At 56.4% G+C, this 19,243-nt stretch overlaps 6 protein-coding genes across 7 annotated transcripts; 3 read left to right on the plus strand and 3 right to left on the minus strand.

Annotated features, from left to right (window-relative positions):
* Positions 1-5,647: 5,647 nt before the first annotated feature.
* On the plus strand, positions 5,648-6,579 carry LOC135995735 (C-C motif chemokine 3-like). The gene is made up of 3 exons (XM_065647259.1): positions 5,648-5,775; positions 6,089-6,197; positions 6,370-6,579. Exons 1-3 carry the CDS (start codon positions 5,703-5,705, stop codon positions 6,461-6,463), a joined length of 276 nt encoding a protein of 91 aa, XP_065503331.1. The 5' UTR covers positions 5,648-5,702; the 3' UTR covers positions 6,464-6,579.
* A 737-nt stretch (positions 6,580-7,316) lies between these two features.
* Positions 7,317-9,348, plus strand: LOC135995852 (PHD finger protein 7-like). Its single transcript, XM_065647443.1, has 8 exons — positions 7,317-7,428; positions 7,595-7,686; positions 7,780-7,881; positions 8,177-8,301; positions 8,378-8,540; positions 8,656-8,762; positions 8,891-9,004; positions 9,201-9,348. Exons 1-8 carry the CDS (start codon positions 7,317-7,319, stop codon positions 9,346-9,348), a joined length of 963 nt encoding a protein of 320 aa, XP_065503515.1.
* A 964-nt stretch (positions 9,349-10,312) lies between these two features.
* On the plus strand, positions 10,313-12,770 carry LOC135995853 (PHD finger protein 7-like). The gene is made up of 9 exons (XM_065647444.1): positions 10,313-10,532; positions 10,716-10,807; positions 10,898-10,999; positions 11,289-11,413; positions 11,490-11,652; positions 11,768-11,874; positions 11,997-12,107; positions 12,346-12,464; positions 12,598-12,770. Exons 1-9 carry the CDS (start codon positions 10,421-10,423, stop codon positions 12,768-12,770), a joined length of 1,104 nt encoding a protein of 367 aa, XP_065503516.1. The 5' UTR covers positions 10,313-10,420.
* Positions 12,771-13,417: 647 nt separating this feature from the next.
* LOC135995746 (C-C motif chemokine 3-like) lies at positions 13,418-14,256 on the minus strand. The gene is given in 3 exon segments (XM_065647273.1): positions 13,418-13,511; positions 13,672-13,780; positions 14,094-14,256. Coding segments are annotated over 3 exon segments (366 nt in total).
* Positions 14,257-15,517: 1,261 nt separating this feature from the next.
* Positions 15,518-16,648, minus strand: LOC135995789 (C-C motif chemokine 7-like). Its single transcript, XM_065647322.1, has 3 exons — positions 16,450-16,648; positions 16,057-16,174; positions 15,518-15,693 (listed from the first exon to the last, which is right to left on the minus strand). Exons 1-3 carry the CDS (start codon positions 16,520-16,522, stop codon positions 15,594-15,596), a joined length of 291 nt encoding a protein of 96 aa, XP_065503394.1. The 5' UTR covers positions 16,523-16,648; the 3' UTR covers positions 15,518-15,593.
* Positions 16,649-17,319: 671 nt separating this feature from the next.
* LOC135995744 (C-C motif chemokine 13-like) lies at positions 17,320-18,568 on the minus strand. 2 transcript variants are annotated; one of them, XR_010607163.1, is made up of 4 exons: positions 18,459-18,568; positions 18,152-18,266; positions 17,478-17,887; positions 17,320-17,431 (listed from the first exon to the last, which is right to left on the minus strand). XR_010607163.1 is itself a non-coding variant. In XM_065647270.1 (3 exons), exons 1-3 carry the CDS (start codon positions 18,529-18,531, stop codon positions 17,782-17,784), a joined length of 294 nt encoding a protein of 97 aa, XP_065503342.1. In that variant the 5' UTR covers positions 18,532-18,568; the 3' UTR covers positions 17,320-17,781. The 2 variants fall into 2 exon arrangements, 1 of the variants encoding a protein (XP_065503342.1); XM_065647270.1 differs by having other exon boundaries at positions 17,320-17,887.
* Positions 18,569-19,243: the final 675 nt, after the last annotated feature.

A 19,243-nucleotide genomic window follows, 5' to 3' on the forward strand; every position in this document is an offset into this window, starting at 1 on the left:
GCACCATTTCAAATGTCTTACTGAAGCCCAGACGAGTGATATCTACCCCATTTCTCCATCACAAATATCTGTGAATTTATAAAAGGAAGCTATTAGGTTGGTATTGGTGTGCATCAGGACCAAAACTGCGTGATATACTACAACTGTGTTGTATCTTGTGCAATGCCTGAGGATCTGGAGACGGGAGTTCAGCGGGAGTCATATGTCTGCAAAATACAAGATTATTTACATTAATCTGGGTTGGAGAAGTCAGAAGCTTAACAGAGCTGGTTGATGAAGCAACGTGCTAGCAGATCACATTCACTATTGGCAAATGCACTCAGGAGTCATTTAAAATACTAATTTCTGTTTCTAAGGTCAAATGAACTACGGTTACTCAGGGAAGAAAAAGGCCTGTGGTCATGTTCTTGAGTTTGTGGCCAGATTTTAGAGATATTTAGGTCCTGAGTATTTGGCTTATGCATCTTGGAAGTCTCTGTTCCATTGCTCTTCAATGACATTCAGGTCCCCAAAATGCCATTTTCTTTAGAAAATGAGACTTAACATTTCCTTGTTTTCGAAAGTTGGTCTTTGGTGCTGCAAGTCCAAGGATTAAGCAGAATATTGGAGTGCCTGAAGATGGGACGGAAACAGAAAATTCTCCAAATGCCATCACGTTGTTGTTAGAAACCAGGGGGATGATTTCCGAATGCCAAATTCAGCTCTGATTGTTTTGACTCAGAGAGGGATAGAGCTGACACAGAAGACTTTGAGCCAGGTGATGAAAGCATTTAGCGACTTGGAGATGAAAGATTGAAAAGAGTGGGGCAAATAGATGAAGGGAGCTTAAAAAACCCCATTCAATATTGGTTATTTACCCTTTCATGCAGGAGAAGAAAGGGACATCTACATGGTTAAAATCATTTAAAGAGAGAAACCGTGTACTAGAGAAATATTTTGACACAAGGCATTAATTAACATATGAAACTCTCTGCCAGAAGGTCTCATCAAGGGCAAAAAGTGGAAAAGAAAGACAGAAGCAATTGCTATGAGAGAACCTCAGCTTTGTAAGTTTAGGTAATTTTTTATTTTTAGCCTGTTTTTGTGGAAATGGGGCTTATGCAATCTGCTGTCTGGGTGCAGGAGTTAATGGTAGTTGGTGTCTGTAAACTCAAAACTGAAATTGCTTATTGCATGCAGACAACTTCTGTTTAAAGTCCCAGCGGTGTGCTCACGCAGGCGGGTGCAGGTCTCTGCAGAGGCAGCAGCTGGCAGCCCCTGGTTCTGCCCAGTTGCACAGAAGAGCTGTAGGTTGGTACATCTGGGAGACCAGAGTCCGTGTGCCCCTTCCAAAACCAAACCCAGCCCCGGTGGGAGTTAGCCCTGGGGTTTTGCTCTGCTTGGGAATGGAGCCTGCAGGTGCAAGGCATGAGGCAGAAGAGACAGGGAGCAGGGTGGGGGCAAAACCCGTGTGAGAGCAGAGGGGCTGTGGGTGCTTTTTTGGGGAGCCAGGGCAGAGCAAAGGTGGGTGGACAGAGTGGAAAGAAGGTGCCTATGTGCTGGCAAGTGAGCATCTGACCCGGGTGTTTCCCTGTGCCTCGTGCTCTGGATCCTGCTGCTTACAGAGGGATGGATTCACGTTTGAGTGAAGCAGGGTGGTACTTTCTCACATAAACGCTTCCCCCTGCTATGCAGCATTTCTTTTCCCTGGGTTTGTTTAAAGAAATGTCTCTGCTTGCCTTGAGGAACAAGGGGTGCTTGAGGCTGGGGACTTGGAGTCAATATGGGAGGGGATGAGCGAAGCTGTGGCTGCAGCCACCTCTGGGTGAAGCGCGTCCCCGGGGGGTGTCTGAGCTGTCAGACACGGAGCTGAGGGTAACCAGCTCCGGGTGTCCCTGTGGTTTGGCAGAGCTGTGCTGGCTTCCCGAAGGGTGTCAGGCACGTGTGCCTGCGGTGTCAAATTATTTTACTAATCTCCTTGTGTTTTTCAGTAATGCGTGTGTGCGCTGCAGCCTCCTGCCTGGGAACAGGTTATCTTGCTCTTACTGCTCTCTCTTCTTTCTGTCTAGTGTAGAAGTCACTCAAGCTGGAGGGGAGAACAGATTTATCTTTGATCCAGGACCACAGAAAAATCTCTGTATAGGCTTTTGGTCTTCGTGCAGGGCAGAGCATGGGTTTCTCTGAGGAGGATGGGACATTCAGAAATTTAAATTAAAAATATATTGGTGGAGACTGGTTTAAGGAATTCCACTTTGAATACTGAATTCCTTTCATAAAACAATACATGCAAGGGTCAGTGATAACTCACTGCAGAGTGATGTGTTTTCCTTGCAACCTCTAGCCACGGGATCCCTTTGCATAATTTTTATCAATGATGAGTGTCACTTCCCAGATGGATGTTGCATAATGCCACGTGGTTTTCTCTGCACTTCCCTGGGACTGTGGTGTTGGCAGTTTCCTTCATTTCTTTCTGCCTGTGGTTTCCTTCTGGTGAAGGCAGAAGGGCTGCCGTGATCCCTTTAGCGCCACAAAGCCCAGGGCCCCACGTGTCTGGTGCAGAGAGCGTCCCGCTGCCCTGACTCTGGGTCGGGAAGATGTTTCTACCAGGGATTTGTCCTCGGGGAAAACTCTCTGCAGAGCTGGGGAGGCTTCCTAATGTCTGCTGTAAACCAAGGCAGTTGTGTCTCAGCTTTCCTTAGCAGGCTTGGGGACCAGAAGCGATGCTGGTCTCTTTATAATGACTGAGATCATCCCTTGTCTAAATAAATCCCGTGACATTGTCTGACTGCCCTGCTTGCATGCAGGACCTTCTTGCTGCTCATTTCTAGCTTGTCTCCTATCACTTATTTCTTAAAATGTGAGGCCCTAGGGGCCAAGTTCCTCACCAGCACCAGTCACCCCAGTACTGAGCAGATCTGGGTGTCTGCTCTGGCCACACACTGTCCCTCCTCTTTCTTCTGGCTGCTCTCCCAGTGCAGCTCTTCACATATCACCAGGTCTTGACTCGCCTCCCTCTGCCCTGCCCTCAGGTCAGGAATGATGCTCCCTCTGCTCTTTTAATCCTGCTCACAGCCTCTGGGGGAAATGTAGTTTTTAGACTTTAATTGCCTCCTTTCCTTAAGGAGACATGCAAGACAGTGCCAAAAGCATCTGATAATGCAAGACTCGTGCCCTGTTTGCTAATCACTGGCTTTCTGGTCCCACTCCCTGTGAGCTTGTCCTGCTCATCACCAGTGACCCAGAGATGGCCACAGCCTGGGGCCTCTTTGCTTGACCATGCCTGCCTTATCTGCCTCTTCCTTACTTACTTGTTCTCTTTTCTCACCCGCGTGCCCTAAATTTTGATCGTGTTGAGTACTCGACCCCAACCTCTTGTTTTGTTTATGCAAAGACAAGACAAAAAGAGGTGGCTTCTTTGGTTACTTGCTCCCCTTCCTAACTAATGGGCATTTACTTTCTTTTGTTGTTCAAATTTGTATTTGTAAAGCTGGGTTTTCTGGTCTCGTGTGTTTCCTCCTCTCCTTCCCCTGCCTTGAATTTCTCTTGTGTTTCTGTGCTAGATTAGAAAGTCATCTGCTTACAGAGATCTTCTGTGGCAGGAAAAATAAAACCGTAAGTAATTTCTTCACTCTCCTCTTAGATCAGTTCCTTATATTTAATTCCTTAAAGATGCTTAAACACAAATTATATACTTTTGCTGAGCTGCAATTTCATGCAATTCATTGAAATATCCTCAGTTCCAGTTAGAGTGGAAAGTATTTCATCAGCATCCAGTAAGAAGTCCCATCCAACTCGCATCTCAATGGAGAACCGAAAGTTTGGCCAACCACTTCTGCAGCAAAGAGGAAATATTTTCACTGTTTCCATCAGAAATAATCTTTGCTATTGTGAGATTTTCTGTGGTTCCTACCAGACAACAAACTTTCCTCTGGTTACTGCTAAAGCCAGTGCCCACAGATCATAGAATCATAGAATATTTTGGGGTGGAAGGGACCCTCAAAGCTCATCCAGTCCAACCCCTGCCATGAGCAGGGACATCTTCACCCAGATCAGGTTGCTCAGAGCCCTGTCCAGCCTGGCCTCATTCATTCATAGCCTCAGGCAGGGTGGCTTAAACAGAAATAGCTGAAACACAGGCAGTTGGAGAAAGGAGCTGGAGAGGTTGTTTCTGTTCATATCACCGCCCTGAGGCCAGACCAGCTCCTCTTGAAGGTCTCCAGTGAGATGCTTTACATTCGTTCTCTCCTCTGCTCCATCTTTTAGAAAAGAAACAATCCTGACCTTTTCTCTTAATCCCTTGCCTCCTCTCAAACAAGGTCTATCTTGGAGCAATACATCCTTCAGGCAGGGACCTGTTGACATGGGAAGGCAAAAGACCATTGCAGCCACTGTGGGGTTTATCCCTTCGTGCATGTGGGGAGCATCACCCCTGCCACGCGGTGGGGATGGGAGGACGGGCACGGCCACTGCTTAGCATCTCGGTGAGTTGGACTTTTCCCTTGAATCAGGGCAGCAGGAATGAGCCATGTCTGAGCAAGGGTCAGGAGGAGGGTGGGAAGCCAGGGTTTGTGTGGGAGCTGCGAGCTGGACATCCAGCCTTCTGGGGCATCAAGAGGCAGCATCAGGGCAAGGCTGGAAAAAGAAGAAAAAAAAAAAGGAGGAAGCAGAAACTTCGACAGCTCTTTCTTTCTGGGTGTGCACCTGTGGGGGCGTTTGGGAATTACCCTCTGGGATTGCAAAGGCTGCCCCTTTTCAGTCACGCTGTGATCTCCTCCAGGTTTAATCTGCAAGGCTGCAATGAGCTGATCCCAGTGGGTGCCAGCAGAGTCCTCTCCTCCCTCCAGCTCCTACTGTTAATGCCCTTATCTCCTGACATGGGTGCATTTGTGTTTCTTGGTGGGCTAAGCCAGCAGAGAGAGCTTAATTTGGACAAAGTTATCCTGCTTGGGAAGAAGTGGGCAAGCGGTAATTGCAATGACTTGATTGTCAAGAGGCTGCAGACTGTGGCCAGAACTAAAATCCTTGCAGAGGTGTAAATCCTCTGTTCACGCAGGGGATGGGGAGGGTGGCAGGCCAGGCTGCAGCCTGAGCCCGCTGCTCCAGCCCTGGAGCAGAACAATGGAGCCCAGTCCCTACAGGGCCCCCAGTCCCTACAGGGCCCCCAGTCCTCCATATCTCTGCAGCCTTTCCAGCATGAGCATACTGTTCTTAACCATATTGCTGACAAAAAGGGACAAATGTGAGATGCCCAGTGACTTTGAGCTCAACACAACTTTGTTCCTACACGATCTTTCCTTTCCCACGTGTCCAACCAAGAGCTGAATGTATGTGCAGAGCATCATTGTGGAGCCAACTCTGTATCCCTGCTGTGACAGTGAAGCAGGGTGAGAAGTGGTGTTTATGGCAAAACTGAGTGTCATGGGGGTTTGGGCTCTGGCCGGTCCCTGCCAGGCACCCAAATGGAATCTGAAAGTTGCAGCCCCGTGGACGGCGCTTCCTCTTCTGCGGTTTCTTTGCCTTCCCCAGCTCAGCAAAACTGGGTGATCCTGACATAATTTCCCCGGTATGATGCACTCATCTTTCCTTTCCTTGAAATCCTGCGCCCGCCCAGCGGACAGGGATAAAAGGAGGAGATGGCACAGGGGCCAGAGCATCGTGCGGAGAAGAGCCCTGCAGCCCCCAGCTCCAGCCCCGCTCGCTGATCCCTCGGCCCCCGCAGCACCATGAAGGTCCCCGCAGCCGCCCTGGTCGCTCTCCTGCTCATGGCCACCTGCTCCCCGTCCCAGGCCCATCTCGGTGAGTCCGGTGTCGCAGCATCCTCCCCGGGACACGGCGTGCCATCGCTCCACGGCAGCTGCCGGGCAGCCGGAGAACCCTGTCCCCGTCAGCGGGGACCCTGTGGCGGTGGGGGGGCTGGGAGCAGGAGAGCACCCCAATGCTGGGACTCAGGCTTGGGGACACGGGTGTCCTGGGGGGCCAGCGCCGGGGAATGTGACACAAGGGGGAAGGGGAGAAGGCAAATCCCTGGGGAACGCCAAGCACCAGTGGGGCCAGAGCCTGTGCTGTAGCCTGGGGTCTCACTGGGTCCGTCTGTCTGTCTGCCTCATAGATGGCGTCCCCACTTCCTGCTGCTTCAGCTACCAGCAACGCCCTGTCCCGCGGAGCCTCATCACGTCTGTCTACACCACCAGCAGCAGCTGCACCCAGCCGGGGGTGATGTGAGTATCCAGCACTGCCAGGGGATGAGGGGTGATGGCTGATGCGGTGCCCCGAGGGTGATGGGGAGCAGGATGGGGACAAAGCCGGGGACAGCCAGGGCACTGCAGCACGACCCAGCGTGGGTGCCCCACTGCCCGGACAAACATCCCAATGCAGGTTTTCTCTTGGCAGCCTGGTCACCAAGAAGAAGAGGGAACTGTGCGCGGACCCCCAGGCGCCCTGGGTGCGGGCACATCTGAAGCACTTCCAGAGCCCGGAGAACTGACCCTTCCCCGCTGCCCCCACCACATCCCCAGTGCTGCCCCCGGAGGGCTCGGCTGCCACCCCAGTGACGCAAGAGAGTGCTTGAACTGCAGCCTTCTTCAATGGGACATTTATTCTATTTAACTTATTTAAGGTCAACTAAATATTTTTTGCTAAGAAAAGTGAAAATACAAACGTAATTTATACTATCTTAAAAAAATAATTTAAAACAAAGTAACTTAAACTATGTCAATGTGCCTGTTAATGAAGAGAGAGGAGTTTTGATGCCTAAATAAAGTGTTTGTGCTATCAACCCCTTTGGGTGTCTCTGAAGTCCCTGCTGGAACCCTGACATGGGAGAAGGGACCCACGGGGATCCCCACGCCCTGGGCTCACTGCTCCTCTTTGGGCAGGGTGAATTTGTCCCCATGGCAGCTCCTGCAGTGCTCACTTGAACTCCCCAAAGAATTGGGAGCTGCAGCCCCGCTCACTGCCACGGGGCGAGTGGAGTGTTCGAGGCAGTTCTCGTGGATTCAGAACCCATCCTGACATCACAGCCACCCAACCGCCTCAGGGTCACAGTTTGCCCATCAGAACAGCTGCGCGCTGCCGGGGAACAGCAGCAACACCACCCCTAGCACCGCGTCGGGGTGGCGGTAGGGGTAATGCCTGGAGCAAGATGGGGTGCGGTGTCATGTCACAAACGCACTGGGCTGAATAAAAAGCCCCACGCAACTACCCCCTGCTCAGCGACACGGTTGTCACAGACTTCGGAAGATCAGGATGTTCTTCAACTGCACCTACATTCCCATGGCCAGACACCTGCTTTGCTGCAGCCACTTGTTGTGATGGAGCTGACCTCGTGGCACCGCATGATGCTGAATTTGCCACCCCCACGGTGTCCTGCGGCGCTGCCGGAGGAGCAGGCAGGACCCTCCTGTGTACCCACCCTGTGCAAAAGGAAGCGTCAGGTCCCCAAGGAGGAAGGTGAGCACAGAGCATCCCCTGGGCACCTGCCAGAGGGGATTTTGGCTGTTGAAGCAGAGGCTCCTGCACTGTGGGAAATTGCTCCCGCCTCTCCCCAGTCCCAGCGTTACCCCTACTGACACCTTACCAAGGTGCTGGGGGTGACGATGCTGCTGTCCCCTAGCAGTGTGCAGGCTGTGCCGGCGAAGAGACTGCGACCCTGATGTGGTTGGGGAGCTGTGCCATCAGGATGGGCTCTGTGTCCACGAGAACTGCCTGGTGAGGGCCTGATACCCCGTCATCAACATCCCCTGGTCCCCAGCCCTGCACACCTGGCAGCCCCTGGCACGTGCCCCTTTTCCCCTCCCGCAGTACCACACCAGTGGGCTGGAGCAGCGAGGGGCTGATGACGAGGGCTTCTATGGCTTCCTCTTCTCCGACATCCAGCAGAAGCTGAAGCAGGTGGCACAGAAGGTAAGGCTGGGGGACGTGTCCCCACCATGATCTCCATGTCCCTCGTCTGGCACCTCAAAGGAACCCCTAGGGATGCTCTGGCAGTTGTCTGCAAGCAAAATCCAGATCTTCCTTGATCAAAAAGGGACATTTCTACAGAAACTGGGGATTTGGAGAGGGGAGGTGGCTTTATCTGTGGCTTTGTGTCACCAGCTAGGGAACCCAGCGAAGCGTGGCAGGGCTGTGCTGGATCAGGGCAAACAGGGTCCGCGGGGCTGTGTGGCCCTGACACCATCCACCTCTGTGCTGTCCCCAGAGGTGCTGCATCTGCCGGCTGCCGGGAGCTTCGGTCACCTGCCGGGGCCGGCGCTGCCCCCGAACCTTCCACTTTCCCTGCGGCAGCGAGCGGGGCTGCGTCTCCCAGTTCTTTGGGGAGTTCAAGTGAGTGCAGCCGCCCCATGGGGCCGGGGCTGGGGCAGAGCAGGGCTGGGGCTGAACTGTCCCCTGCGTCCCCCAGGTCCTTCTGCTGGAGGCACCGGCCGGTGCAGCGGGTGCGGGCGGTGCAGCAGGACCAGACCCACTGCCTCATCTGCCAGGAGGCGGTGGCAGGGCGGCCCTGCTACGACACCCTGGTCTGTCCCGCCTGCACCAGCGCCTGGTTCCATCGCCGCTGCATCCAGGTAGGTGGCATCATCCCCGGTCCCTTATGTCATCATCTGTCATCGCTCTGTCACTCAGCTGCGAGGGGATGAATGAAACCCCCAGCCGCTGATGGTGACGCTGGGTCTACCCCAGGGCCAGGCGCTGCGCTCTGCCCTGCACCATTTCCGCTGCCCGCTCTGCCGGGACATGGCGACCTTCCAGGAGGAGATGTTTCGCCTGGGCATCAAAATCCCTGACAGGTCGGTGTCTTTCTACCTATCTCCCTGCTTCCCTCTGCCATGCTTTGGCTGATCCCCTCCTGCATCCCCAGATGCTGGTGTGGTGTCACCCTCTGCCCCCAGGGCTGATCCCTCCCCTGCTCCCACAGGGATGCTGCTTGGGAGGAGGACGGGACTTTTGACGACCATTACCTGCGGCACAGCTCCTGCGATGCTGGCCAGTGCCTGTGCCCGGCAGGACGGGAGCAGGTGGAGACGAAGGGGTGAGTGCAGCTGGTCCCGGTCCCTACAGCCCCAGTGAGAAGATGATGTCTTCATCTTTTCCTTAGGGCGGGGCTGGAGGTTCCCTGGGATGCTAATCCAGGCACAGCACAGGGTGCATGTTGGCATCGCAGCCCCAGGGCTGGCAGCCCATAGCTCAGAGACCTTTGATAACAGTGGGTCCTGTTGCTCCCCCAGGCACTGGAGACTTGTGCTCTGCAGCTCCTGTGGCTCCCGCGGGACCCACCAGCGCTGCTCTGCCATGGGGGAAGATGACGACTCCTGGGAGTGCAGCGACTGTAGAGACCCGTGCACCAGTCGGAGCTGGAGCTGTGTTGTGCTTTAACCCCAGCCGGCAACTCGGACCACGCAGCCGCTCGCTCAGCACCCCTGTTGCCGTTTGGCTCTGGGCCTGCGACTAAACAACAAAACAGTTTCTCTCTCACCATCTCTGGGGGGAAGGAAGGGTAAGAGAAGGATCGACTCATGATTTGAAAAAGGAACAGATTTAATCAAATAACAATAAAAGAATAATGATGCAAAGCATTAGCTGGCCAGTAGAATGCGCGCTCCTGGCAACGAATGCCAGAGACGGACACTTGAGCGTGGCGAGTCCAGTAAAGATGCGGCTGTCAACAGCAGGGCATAGGAAAGTCATGGGAATTGGGGCCTGGGAGCAGGAACAGGAGCAGGACCCCCGCAGGGACCGTGTCCATGAGGAATGAGAACTGTTCCCTGCAACTTCCTTCTTAAATACCAAGAGTGATGTTCATGTTACCGAATAATTCTTTTGGTGAAGTTGAGTCAGCTGTCCCGGATCTAGTTTAAGTGCTAAATTAATATTATCTCTATAATCTGTTAATGCACTTGCAAACTTATGGTGAGCACATAGCCTTAGTAGTATAAAATGTCACTATCAATTGCAATATTTGGGAATTTCTCCTGGTGAACGGGGAGTATTTGCTTAGGTGTGCACCAAACTTTTACACACAAAATGATCATAAGCAACTGACCACAATCCCCTTTGGCCGTGGGTCTGGAGTCTGGGCCGGCTGGAACGGGGATCACTGCAAGGGGCAGGGAGATGATGAGCACCACGAACCCACGCCACACTCCCTTCCTCCCCAGATCCCAGCCCTGCACCTGTCCCCAGCTCACGGGTGCAGGGAGGGAGATGACTGCGGGTGGGGACCATTGTGACCTGGCTCTGCACATGCAGTGCCATGTTGTGATCGTACCTGTGTGCAGCACACAAACACCCTGGAATGCTCCATGCAACTGCCCCCTGCTCAGCGGCATGACTGCCACACATGCTGGAGGATCAGGACAGTCTTTGACAGCACTGACATCCCCACGGCCAGCCATCTCCTTCGCTGCAGCCGCTTGAGGTGATAGAGCTGACGTCGTGGTGCTGCACGATGCCGCAGTTTCCCCCTGCCCAGTGTCCCGCGGCACTGCCGGAGGAGCAGGCAGGACCCTCCTGTGCGCCCACCCCGTGCAAAAGGAAGCGTCAGGTCTTCGAGAATGAAGGTGAGCACAGAACATCCCCCGGGCACTTGCCAGAGGGGATTTTCACCAGTGTCTGACTGTGTGTGCAGAAAGCCTCATGCCATGGGAAACTGCCCCCACCTCCACCCCATCATCCTGCCATTGTTACTCCCACCAGCACCCCACCATGGTGCTGAGGGTGACGGTGCTGCTGTCCCCCAGCAGTGTGCGGGCTGTGCCAACGGGCAGACTGCGATCCTGATGTGGTTGGGCGACTCTGCCATCAGGATGGGCTCTGTGTCCACGAGAACTGCTTGGTGAGTACCTGGGGCTTGACACCCCCTGTCACCAACACCTCCTGGTCCCCAGCCCTGCCCCTGGCACGTGCCCCTTTTCCCCTCCCGCAGTACCACACCAGTGGGCTGGAGCAGAGAGGGGCTGATGACGAGGGCTTCTATGGCTTCCTCTTCTCCGACATCCAGCAGAAGCTGAAGCGGGTGGCACAGAAGGTAAGGCTGGGGGACACATGTCCCCACCGCGATCTCCGTGTCCCTTATAGTCAGCTCAAAGTCCAGAAGCCCTGCAGGGTTGCTGCAAGCAAAATCCAGATCTTCCTTGATCAAAAAGGGACATTTCTACAGAAACTGGGGATTTGGAGAGGGGAGGTGGCTTTATCTGTGGCTTTGTGTCACCAGCTAGGGAACCCAGCGAAGCGTGGCAGGGCTGTGCTGGATCAGGGCAAACAGGGTCCGCGGGGCTGTGTGGCCCTGACACCATCCACCTCTGTGCTGTCCCCAGAGGTGCTGCATCTGCCGGCTGCCGGGAGCTTCGGTCACCTGCCGGGGCCGGCGCTGCCCCCGAACCTTCCACTTTCCCTGCGGCAGCGAGCGGGGCTGCGTCTCCCAGTTCTTTGGGGAGTTCAAGTGAGTGCAGCCGCCCCATGGGGCCGGGGCTGGGGCAGAGCAGGGCTGGGGCTGAACTGTCCCCTGCGTCCCCCAGGTCCTTCTGCTGGAGGCACCGGCCGGTGCAGCGGGTGCGGGCGGTGCAGCAGGACCAGACCCACTGCCTCATCTGCCAGGAGGCGGTGGCAGGGCGGCCCTGCTACGACACCCTGGTCTGTCCCGCCTGCACCAGCGCCTGGTTCCATCGCCGCTGCATCCAGGTAGGTGGCATCATCCCCGGTCCCTTATGTCATCATCTGTCATCGCTCTGTCACTCAGCTGCGAGGGGATGAATGAAACCCCCAGCCGCTGATGGTGACGCTGGGTCTGCCCCAGGGCCAGGCGCTGCGCTCTGCCCTGCACCATTTCCGCTGCCCGCTCTGCCGGGACATGGCGACCTTCCAGGAGGAGATGTTTCGCCTGGGCATCAAAATCCCTGACAGGCCAGTGCCCTCCTCTCTGCCTCTTCCTTCTGTGATGCTCTGGCTGATCCCCTCCTGCATTGCCGGGTGCTGTCAGGGTGTTCCCCCCCACTCCGGGACTAATCCCTCCCCTGCTCCCACAGGGATGCTGCCTGGGAGGACGGGACCTTTGATGACGATTACCTGCGGCACAGCTCCTGCGATGCTGGCCAGTGCCTGTGCCCGGCGGGACGGGAGCAGGTGGAGACGAAGGGGTGAGTGCAGCTGGTCCCGGTCCCTGCAGCCCCAGCGAGGAGACGCCTTCGTCTTTTCCTTTGGGCAGGGCTGGAGGTTCCCTGGGGTGCTGAGCTGGGCACAGCACAGGGTGCATGTTGGCAGCTCAGCCCCAGGGCTGGCAGGGTGAGCAGGGTGGAGGGGGCTCAGCACAGCACCTGGGCTCGCAGCCCACAGCTTGGGGACCTTTGGTGACACTGGGTTCCATTGCATCTCCAGGCCTTGGAGACTTGTGCTCTGCAGCTCCTGTGGCTCCCGCGGGACCCACCAGCGCTGCTCTGCCATGGGGGAAGATGACGACTCCTGGGAGTGCAGCGACTGCAGTGACCTCCTCACTGGTGAGGGGTGCAGCCACCAGGGTCCCCAGGGCCACCACAGCCATCTGGGACCTGGGGATGGGTGCTGGGTTGTGATCCGGGTGGGAGGGACTGTGGCATGGGCTTGTGCTCATCATCTCCCTGTCCCTTGCAGTGCTCCTCATTGCTGCCAGCCCAGAATCCAGCCTGCCGGTGCAGGGACCCTCGCACAGCGCCCCGGCTCCTGGCACTTCGGCTGAGGAAAGGGAGGCCAGGATCCTTGAAGGACACCCTGACGACCAACTCCCCTCCCAACCTGTGTCCCAGGAACCTGCAGATTCTCACTAATAAAAGTTGGTACTTCACAGGTAGGTTTGCTGATGTGCCTGAGCGCTGCAAGGCAAGAGCCTCCGTGGTGGCTCCGATCCTCCTGTGGGCATCGTGGGTGCTGCCAGGCCCTGTCCCAAATAAGAGCTGGCACTGACAACCCCAGGTGAGATGCTGCTGTCACCTTGTGGGGACACGCTGGCTGGCACCGGAGCTGAACCCGGGCTGGGGAGGGGGAAGCACCACAGTAGCTGCCATGGGGCTGAGGTCACCCTGCCCAGAGGGGAGCAGCGAGCCCAGGGCGTGGGGAGGGCGAGGGAATCCCTGTGGGTCCCTTCTCCCATGTCAGCAGAGACTTGAGAGACACCCGAAGGGGTTGATAGCAAAACCGCTTTATTGAGGCATCAAAACTCCTCTCTCTTCATTAACAGGCACATTGACATAGTTTAAATTACTTTGTTTTAAATTATTATTTTAAGATAGTATAAATTACATTTGTATTTTCACTTTTCTTAGCAAAAAATATTTAGTTGACCTTAAATAAGATAAATAGAATAAATGTCCCATTGAAGAAGGCTGCAGTTCAAGTACTCCCTTGTATGCCTGGGGCTGGTAGCCGAGCCCTCCGGGGGCAGCACTGGGGATGTGGTGGGGGCAGCGGGGAAGGGTCAGTTCTCCGGGCTCTGGAAGTGCTTCAGATGTGCCCGCACCCAGGGCGCCTGGGGGTCCGCGCACAGTTCCCTCTTCTTCTTAGTGACCAGGCTGCCAAGAGAAAACTTGCATTGGGATGCTCATCTGGGCAGCAGGTGCCCACGCTGAGTCCTGTTGCAGCACCCCAGGTGTCCCCGGCTTTGTCCCTGTCCCCCTCCCAGCCACCACTCCGACCATTGCCTGTGAGCCCCTGGCAGTGCTGGATACTCACATCACCCCCGGCTGGGTGCAGCTGCTGCTGGTGGTGTAGACAGACGTGATGAGGCTCCGCGGGACAGGGCGTTGCTGGTAGCTGAAGCAGCAGGTGGTGGGGACACCATCTGTGAGGCAGACAGACGGACGGACCCAGTGAGACCCCAGGCTACAGCACAGGCTCTGGCCCCACTGGTGCTTGGCGTTCCCCAGGGATTTGCCTTCTCCCCTTCCCCCTTGTGTCACATTCCCCGGCGCTGGCCCCCCAGGACACCCGTGTCCCCAAGCCTGAGTCCCAGCATTGGGGTGCTCTCCTGCTCCCAGCCCCCCCACAGCCACAGGGTCCCCGCTGACGGGGACAGGGTTCTCCGGCTGCCCGGCAGCTGCCGTGGAGCGATGGCACGCCGTGTCCCGGGGAGGATGCTGCGACACCGGACTCACCGAGATGGGCCTGGGACGGGGAGCAGGTGGCCATGAGCAGGAGAGCGACCAGGGCGGCTGCGGGGACCTTCATGGTGCTGCGGGGGCCGAGGGATCAGCGAGCGGGGCTGGAGCTGGGGGCTGCAGGGCTCTTCTCCGCACGATGCTCTGGCCCCTGTGCCATCTCCTCCTTTTATCCCTGTCCGCTGGGCAGGCGCAGGATTTCAAGGAAAGGAAAGATGAGTGCATCATATCGGGGAAATTATGTCAGGATCACCCAGTTTTGCTGAGCTGGGGAAGGCAAAGAAACCGCAGAAGAGGAAGCGCCGTCCACGGGGCTGCAACTTTCAGATTCCATTTGGGTGTCCAGTGGGGACTGGTCAGACCCCAAATCCTGACACTTACCCTGCTGTTGCTGCGAGTACCCCACTGGCCATGAGCCAGGTTGAGGCACGAAGCTCCATGGCCAGAGCCCCAGTTGCAATCCCAACCAGTAGCCGTGGAGGAACAGCATGAGCTCCAGGCAGGGATTTGCTTGGCTACAGCCCCAGCAGCATCACTGTGTCGGGGGCTGTGGAGTCAAATCCCAGCTTATCCCCCGTTTTGCCACAAATACCACTTCTCACCCTGCTCCACCATTACAGCAGGGTTACAGAATTAGTGCTGGAGCACTGTGACTGGAGTCCTGATGGGAATCAGGAGGATGAAGGATGCTTCAGGCTCCCTGTGCTTGCTGGTAATGTGCCCAAAAGCATCTGATTTTTGTATTCTTGTTTTTAAGGGAATTATTGACATGAGTGACATGCTCAGTATGGTCCAATTTCCTTCATTTGCCCTCCCCATTGCTGCTGTGGTGAGTGGACGGGTTGTAGGGGCTGCAGGAGGATTTTCCATGTGATGAGGTGATCCCCGGGGACCTGGACCACCCCGGCACAAACAAGGTCACCCCCGTGGGTGCCCATCTCTAGGGATCTGGCTGAGGCTGAAGGACAGTACTAAACCTCCAACCACCTCCAACAACCAACCAACAGCCCCTGTTTAACCCCTTGACACATCTGGGAAAAAAACAAACCAAGTCCCAGGTGCCCCCCAAACTTAACTTTTCTCCCATTGCCAGCCTCTGCCTACCTTTTTCCCTGCCTCAATCCTCATCCCACCGGGCGGGCAGCTGCCCAGGGCACCCTTAAACCCCACGCCTGGGCAGGGGCTGCTTCATCTTGAAGAGGAGCTGGGGGGCATCAGCCTTAGCCCTTCGGGTTTCCCTGCCCTCCCAGGGGCTTTCTGGGTCCCCATGGGGATGCACACCCCTGATGAAACCCTTTTTCTCCCACAGGATTTACATCAACTCACTCCAGCAGCAGGTCAGAACACGGCATTTTATTAAACCCATCAAGGGATGTACAGTAGTGTAGAGGGGGTGACAGCAGGGGAGGGGATGGAGCCGGCTCCATAGCTTAACAAGGTGGGAACATACAGATAATCATGGGATGCAAATAAATAAAGCTTAATAGGAAGGCAGCTTCATGTGGAGGCACTGGGTGACTCCTTCTGCCGCTGGTACCGCCGGAACCAGCTCTCCTCTGGGTCCACGCAGAACTTCTTCCCCTTCTGCAGCTCCACACTTGGGGGGAGAGAGGGGCTGCATTAGTTGGGGGGCTGCAGGATCTGGCCATGCCTTGGGGTTCCCCCCTCAGCTTAGGGATGCCCACAGCATCCTGTCCTACATCCCAAAAAAGTGCTGACTTTTAGCAGCCTCTGAAGCCTCTGGCTTCCTTCCCATTTTTCTGCCTGGCAGCTGAAACGGGCGCTTTTGGGGCTATTAGGGATAAAGCAGTGAGGAGGGAGGTGCCCATGGGCACCTTGTGGAGGTAGCTTGTTTTGGGGGATCCCTGAAGGGAGAACAACCGGTAGGGAAGGTGGGCGAGCGAGGGTGAGGAGAGGGGTGCCAGGGAGGAAGGCTGGGTGGGGGGCTGGGGGTACTCACCGCACAGCCTTGCGGGAGCAGTGGGAAGGCGTCTTCTGGTAGCTCTTGATGAGGAAGGCCGGGATTTTCTCCCGGATGAACATCCCCTTGTAGCAGCATGTACCGTAGGGGCTGCGGACTGAGAGGAGGCAAGAGGGGTTGGTGGTGTCCATGCCTGGCACGAGGGGTGCAGGTGCTCCAAAGCCCTCCCCAAGCTGATTTTTGCTTGTTTTGCGCAAGACCAGGGCAGCCCTGTGCTTGGGCAGCTGGTGATGCCCTCAGCCCTTCAAACCCATGGCAGAAGCAGGAGTTGAAACTCTCATCCCCCTTCCCGACCCCACACAACCTCATCAGTGGAGGAGCCAGGGACAGCACTGGGTCCATGATGGTGAAAGTCTCGGTGTCAGTACTCACAGGAGACACCTTGGCTTCCCATCCAGAGATCCACCAGCAGCAGGGTGAGCAGGGCCAAGGAGAAGACCTTCATGTCCAACCCAGGGCTCGGTCAGAAACCAGCAGCTGGCAGGTGTTGCTAACTCGTGGCCACCGAGAGCTACCTGTCTCTCCTGCCTGCAGCTCGGTGTGATATATCCTCCAGCCAGGCTTTCCATGACAGCTCTGGACTCTCCCCGGGGAAAGAACCAACAAGAGATATTGATAAAGGGCAACCAGTGAATGGAAATTCCTTCTCCTGGCCCCTCCAGCCCCTGCGGTACCCAAGGGCTGCTGGAAAGTGTGGCGAGCAGCTGGCAGCTCTGCACTGCTGGTGATGCACTGCGGCCAACAGTCTATTTTGGGTTGGGTTTTGCCGCTGGCAAACCACACAGGATGATGCTCACACTTGCCAAAGCCCAGAGTGAGTTTATCTTCAAAACCCACCCATTGTCAGCTCAGCTGCAACGTCTCTTGCAATTTTGCACTGGGGTGAGTGGCTCGGTGGTGACCAGGCTCACCCCAGCCCACCCTGAGACCCACTGCTGGCTGCCCATCATGGTACCTATCACGGTGGCTGTGCCCATCACACCTCGTTGCATCGTGGGAGCATGGGCTGTCAGTGGGGCCTGACCAGGCATCCCTGAGGGGCAGCTCTGATCAAATTTGGGCCAGGGGTCTCCTGATGAGGAGCATGAGAAGCCCGCTCCTCTGGGGTTTTGGCTCTTCCCAGCGCCTTACAGACCCCAGCACTTACAGCTGTGGTTTAACATCTGGGTAGGAGAGCCAACAGCAGGATCTGCCCGCTCCCAAGACACTTGCACAGACAGATGCTTGCATGCATGAGATCACGTTTAATCAAGTTCAGCATGTTGTACAAAAAATAACCATGGAATTTCTCCCCCTTAACCCTTCTGCTGCTGCCAGGCAGGCGGGCGCAGCCTCACTGACACGCTGCTGCTGCCTGCAAGGGGTACGGGCAGCTGCCTGCAAGGGGTACGGGCAGCTGCCTGCAAGGGGTACGGGCAGCTGCCTGCACACCAGGCAGGGCTGAGAGTATGGGGCCAGCAGTGGGTCTGGACCCCAGCGTCCTGTGGGGCCAGCACACCACATCCTGGTGTGATGCTGGGAATGGCAAAGGCCCTTTGCCTTCAGAGAGGTGGTGAAGGTCATCACAGTGTGATGGGGAGGATGTCCCCAACAAGCTGCTATATCCAAATGTGATGTCCCCGCAGCCGGCTCAGCAAAGGGGTCACCTTCATGGTGTCCTGTTCCCTGTACTGAGGACTCCCCACGCTGCCTCCAGCCACCCCACTAGCTGGGGATGGAGAAGGTGCTGACTTGGAAGCTCTGCTGGTACCTCTTCACCCAGGGCCTGCTTGCCTGGGCACAGATCTCCTTCCCGCTCTTCACCCTGAAGCTGAGGCAGACAAGATGGGGTCAGCAGGGCGGTGGTATGGGGACTCCGGTACTGAGTTTCCAAGGGGCTTGGAGGCACAGAGGATCAGGATTGGATCCACCAAAACCAGGCACAGGGTCTGGCAGGGTCTAGAGGGGCTTTAGCTGAAGATGTCCCTGCTCATTGCAGGGGGGTTGCACTAGATGAACTTTGGAGGTCCCTTCCAACCCAAACTATTCTGTGATTCTATGATTCTATCCCCAGGGCCGGGTTTAAGGTACTCACATCACAGCCTGGTGCGGGCACTCGGGGCTGGTGACGTAGCAGCTGATGACGTTGTCTCTCTTGATCCTTCTTGTCTGGAAGTTGAAGCAGCACTTGTCTGGCACGGCCGGGGCTCCTGGGGGCACAGCACCAGCTCAGCTTAACCCAGAGCCCCCCACCTCCCACCACAGCCCTCCCACGGTGGGCACGGTGACCCTTTGCGGGGAGCCCCCCCTGTACCCCATGCATGAAGCAAACCCATCCCCGGGGGCCTGGGGGCTGTCCCCGTCCCCCAGCTCGCGAGGACAGGGCAGGCAGCAGCGCTCACTCTGGGCCAGGCTCTGGCAGCACAGCGTGGCGAGGAGGAGGAGGGCACAGACCACCCCGGCTGCCTTCGCCATGCCGGGCTGCAGGAGGGCTGCTCGGTGGTGCTGGGGCAGAGCTGTCGTCTGCCGGGGTCAGGGCTGCCGGGCGGCTTTTATAGGGGAGCAGCAGGGTTGGTGTCCCCCTGGGCCAGGGCTTGCGTGGGCGGGGGAGGACCTGGCCCCCTGCCACAACTTGTTCTCCTGCCGTGACTTGGTTTCCAGCCATGTCCCAAAGCACACAGGGTGAGCAATATTAACCCCCCTCAGCACAGTCCTGGGAAGGGAAAAAACCTGCTCCCCGGCTGTGCTTTTGGCTCCCCGTGGGCTTGGGATTTTTCCCAAGCTTCTGCTTCCAGCATTAGGGCTGCTGGCTGGCTTGCTCCCAAAGTTTGGCTCCGCGCCCCTGTCCCCTGAGCTGATCGCACACCCCATGGCAGCAGCCCCAGGGTGGGCAAGAGTGTCTGGGGATCTTCCTTGGACAGGACCAGGGCTGGGCTCAGCACCCCGCGGGATCCCCAGCAGCTACAGGCACACCCGATGGTCCACGTCCTCCCCTTGTACCACAAAGTTTTGCATCCCATCGCTTTGCATCCCAACTGAGGGGACAAACGGCCAAATACCCACCCCACTCCTAAAAAAAGCCATAGAGAAACAGCTTCTGTTTGGTTGCACCAGGCACGTACATGGGACTGTGCTGGTTTTGGGGGCTTTTGGGGCCCACCAGGGCCAGAAGAAGGCTCCAGGTGGC

Source organism: Caloenas nicobarica, chromosome 17, assembly GCF_036013445.1.
Source record: "Caloenas nicobarica isolate bCalNic1 chromosome 17, bCalNic1.hap1, whole genome shotgun sequence".
Lineage (NCBI taxonomy): Eukaryota > Metazoa > Chordata > Aves > Columbiformes > Columbidae > Caloenas > Caloenas nicobarica.

Coding starts and splice junctions, on each gene's coding strand:
- LOC135995735 (XM_065647259.1), top strand. CDS start 5,703: ATGAAGGTCCCCGCAGCCGCCCTGGTCGCTCTCCTGCTCATGGCCACC. Junction 5,776..6,088: donor CCCGTCCCAGGCCCATCTCG/GTGAGTCCGGTG, acceptor TCTGCCTCATAG/ATGGCGTCCCCACTTCCTGC. Junction 6,198..6,369: donor TGCACCCAGCCGGGGGTGAT/GTGAGTATCCAG, acceptor TTCTCTTGGCAG/CCTGGTCACCAAGAAGAAGA.
- LOC135995852 (XM_065647443.1), top strand. CDS start 7,317: ATGCTGAATTTGCCACCCCCACGGTGTCCTGCGGCGCTGCCGGAGGAG. Junction 7,687..7,779: donor GTGTCCACGAGAACTGCCTG/GTGAGGGCCTGA, acceptor CCCCTCCCGCAG/TACCACACCAGTGGGCTGGA. Junction 9,005..9,200: donor GAGCAGGTGGAGACGAAGGG/GTGAGTGCAGCT, acceptor TTGCTCCCCCAG/GCACTGGAGACTTGTGCTCT.
- LOC135995853 (XM_065647444.1), top strand. CDS start 10,421: ATGCCGCAGTTTCCCCCTGCCCAGTGTCCCGCGGCACTGCCGGAGGAG. Junction 11,875..11,996: donor GGCATCAAAATCCCTGACAG/GCCAGTGCCCTC, acceptor CTGCTCCCACAG/GGATGCTGCCTGGGAGGACG. Junction 12,108..12,345: donor GAGCAGGTGGAGACGAAGGG/GTGAGTGCAGCT, acceptor TTGCATCTCCAG/GCCTTGGAGACTTGTGCTCT.
- LOC135995789 (XM_065647322.1), bottom strand. CDS start 16,522: ATGAAGGTCTTCTCCTTGGCCCTGCTCACCCTGCTGCTGGTGGATCTC. Junction 16,175..16,449: donor GGGAAGCCAAGGTGTCTCCT/GTGAGTACTGAC, acceptor GCCTCCTCTCAG/TCCGCAGCCCCTACGGTACA. Junction 15,694..16,056: donor TGCTCCCGCAAGGCTGTGCG/GTGAGTACCCCC, acceptor TCTCCCCCCAAG/TGTGGAGCTGCAGAAGGGGA.
- LOC135995744 (XM_065647270.1), bottom strand. CDS start 18,531: ATGGCGAAGGCAGCCGGGGTGGTCTGTGCCCTCCTCCTCCTCGCCACG. Junction 18,267..18,458: donor CTGCCAGAGCCTGGCCCAGA/GTGAGCGCTGCT, acceptor CTGTGCCCCCAG/GAGCCCCGGCCGTGCCAGAC. Junction 17,888..18,151: donor TGCCCGCACCAGGCTGTGAT/GTGAGTACCTTA, acceptor TGTCTGCCTCAG/CTTCAGGGTGAAGAGCGGGA.